At 40.1% G+C, this 2,716-nt stretch overlaps 2 protein-coding genes across 2 annotated transcripts; one reads left to right on the top strand and one right to left on the bottom strand.

Annotated features, from left to right (window-relative positions):
- The first annotated feature begins 291 nt into the window (after positions 1 to 291).
- LOC110941331 (uncharacterized protein At1g43920, Chloroplastic-like) lies at positions 292 to 633 on the top strand. The gene has a single exon (XM_022182959.1). The coding sequence runs from the start codon at positions 292 to 294 to the stop codon at positions 631 to 633; it is 342 nt and encodes a 113-aa protein (XP_022038651.1).
- Positions 634 to 1,145: 512 nt separating this feature from the next.
- LOC118481183 lies at positions 1,146 to 1,745 on the bottom strand. Its single transcript, XM_035976474.1, has one exon. It carries the CDS (start codon positions 1,743 to 1,745, stop codon positions 1,146 to 1,148), a length of 600 nt encoding a protein of 199 aa, XP_035832367.1.
- Positions 1,746 to 2,716: the final 971 nt, after the last annotated feature.

Here is a 2,716-nt window from a genome sequence, read left to right as displayed (position 1 = left end):
GTGGTTTGGTCACTTTGGCCATTTCAGTCCATTTTTCAAAAATACGCCATTTTCGTCCCTGACATACTGGAAAGGTGCCATTTCAGTCCAAATTCTCATAACCCAGTTAAAGTCAGTTAGGTGAGTATATTTAATGAAGGGTATTTCAGTCCTTTCATAATTCTTTTATTTTCCCTTTATGTTTTTAATAACCAAAATCGAATCTCCCCTGTATAAAACCCCCAAACCTGCAACTGTAACCCTAGATCCCAACTTCACCTCCAAAATTGAATCAAGACCATCCCCTCAACGATGGTTGTCTGCTCTAATTGTGGGTCTCCAACAATTGTGAAGACATCGTGGACCCCTGCAAACCCTGGAAGGAAGTTTTTCTGCTGCATTACTCGACATAGGGGTTGCGGGTTTGTGGATTGGGCAGAGGGTCCATCGTGTGAAAGGGCTGTTGAAGTATTTCGTCATTTTGCGGGTTTGGCTTATCAAGTTAGGGATCATGAAGAACAAGCTTCGAGGATGACATCTGAAATTAGGCAACTTCATGAACAAGCTTTAGGAATGGCAGTGAAGTACACGAGATTGAAGATGATGTTAATGTTTAGCTGGGTTTTTTTCATCTCATATGTTGCTTTTCACTGAAAATGTTTAATGTTAAAGCAGTGGTAAATGTATAATGTTAAAGCAGTGGTAATAGCAGTTGGCGAATATTGTTCGATACATTGTAATATGGTTTTGTTATGGTTATGCATTTGCCGAATATTGTTGCGTCCGATTTAATGTAATATGCTTTTTGTTATGGTTAATGCACTTACCATAACAGATTTCACAATTGACATAAACCTGGACATAACTCATAACAGAATACATAACCAGAATTCATAACAAAAAGACATAAACCTGGACATAACTCACAACAGAAGACATAAGCAGACATAAACCTGGACATAGTTTACCAGAATTCATAACAAAAAGACATAAGACATAAGCAGCATAAGACATGTTCAAAACACAGATTAGGAAGTGTACCAACAGACATAATCAAAAGACATGACATGTTCCTGGACAAAATACATAACCAAAACATTCAAAAGACATTTTCAACCAACATAACCAGGACATGTTTCTACCAAACTACTGAACACCAGCAATGCCTATTCAACATCAGTCCCCTTGCAACTCCTCCTGTTATGGCCCCTCCTTTTACACTTGCTGCATTCCACAGTTTCACCCTTTCTTGACATCTTGCCACTGGATTCCATCTGTTGAGTCAACTCAGTGACTTCCACAGCAGATTTCTTCCTTTTCTTTTTTGGCCTGCCTATTTGCTTGTGGTGCTTTGGTGGAAGCAGCTTAGTAGGGCATGTGGAAGGTGTCCATAAGTCTTGACCATCTACTGGATCAATTACATGGGAATACACATCCTTCCAAGTCTGCATCCAGTATGCTTTATCAACCCACTTCTCCAATACACCATCATCCTTGCCATGTAGGGCCAAGTTCCATATACAAGCAACTGCATGCTTGCAAGGGATGCCAGTCAAGTCCCATCTTCTGCAGGTGCAACTTTTCTCCACCAAGTTCACTACTTTGTTGTCTCTTGGCCCATTAACTTGATACTTGGAGATAGAGTTAAAGATAACAGTGTACTCAGCAGCTTCTTGTTTGATCTCGTCTAGGGCTTTAGTTGCATAGGGGGTTAGAGGACCTTTGGTCTTTGCAATCAGCTTGTGTACAACAAGATTCCTCTTCATTAGGTATTCCCTGATGCACTCTAGACTGGTAATGATTGGTTTATCCCTAGCATGTATCAACTGCCTATTGAAGACTTCACAAATGTTGTTTAGAAGAATGTCACACTTTGGCCTACCTGTTTAATGGAAACCTGTCAGTTATTATGCAACCACAAACAATTATGTAAATGGCTTAACATATATGACATTCTTAAGCCTTACCACTAAACTGACACCGGCTCCAATGTTTCACTGGGATCTGTTTCAACCAGTCATGCAGCTTCTTATCTACCATCTTGATATCTTGCATTGCATGATCAAACCAAGGGACTGTTGTTGCAGAAGCAGCATTCCAGAATAGACCCTTTATCTTATCATTCCTCCAGTTAGCATTAGCCTTCATATTTTCATGTATATGCCGAATACAATATCTATGCTCTGCCATAGGAAAGACCTTGCTAACAGCAGGTATTATTCCCTGTACAGAATGGACTGTTATGCATAACAAACTTGAACAACAAAGGAATACATTTAAACAAATTATACATAAGACACTTGAACAACTAAGGCATACAATTAAACAAGTTATACATAACACAATGGCACCTTTTGTCTGTCGCTTATAAAGGTGAAGTTGGCAGTTCTTGGCAGCTCCAGATCTACAGCAAGTTGTTCTAAAAACCAGGTCCAGGTCTTTGTAGTTTCAGACTCAACCACAGCAAAAGCAACAGGATAAATCCCGTTGTTTCCATCAACACCCACTGCTGTTAAAATTTGGCCAGGGTAGGGCCCCTTCATAAAGCATCCGTCCAACCCTAGAATGTCTCTACCATCACCACCTCCTGGACTACCAACACCACCTACTGGAATTTCATCACCACCTACTGGATTTTGATCACCACCACAAACTGGTTCCTGTGTTAGATCTCCTAAATCAGGATCATTTTGAGGCTGTTGATCTTGTTCAGGATAGATCACATTTAATGGTTGCT

This window comes from Helianthus annuus, chromosome 1 (assembly GCF_002127325.2).
Source record: "Helianthus annuus cultivar XRQ/B chromosome 1, HanXRQr2.0-SUNRISE, whole genome shotgun sequence".
Taxonomy (NCBI): domain Eukaryota; kingdom Viridiplantae; phylum Streptophyta; class Magnoliopsida; order Asterales; family Asteraceae; genus Helianthus; species Helianthus annuus.
The sequence above is the reverse complement of the archived record's forward strand: the minus strand, read 5'-3'. Positions and strand labels throughout refer to the sequence as shown.

Coding starts and splice junctions, on each gene's coding strand:
- LOC110941331 (XM_022182959.1), top strand. CDS start 292: ATGGTTGTCTGCTCTAATTGTGGGTCTCCAACAATTGTGAAGACATCG.
- LOC118481183 (XM_035976474.1), bottom strand. CDS start 1,745: ATGAAGAGGAATCTTGTTGTACACAAGCTGATTGCAAAGACCAAAGGT.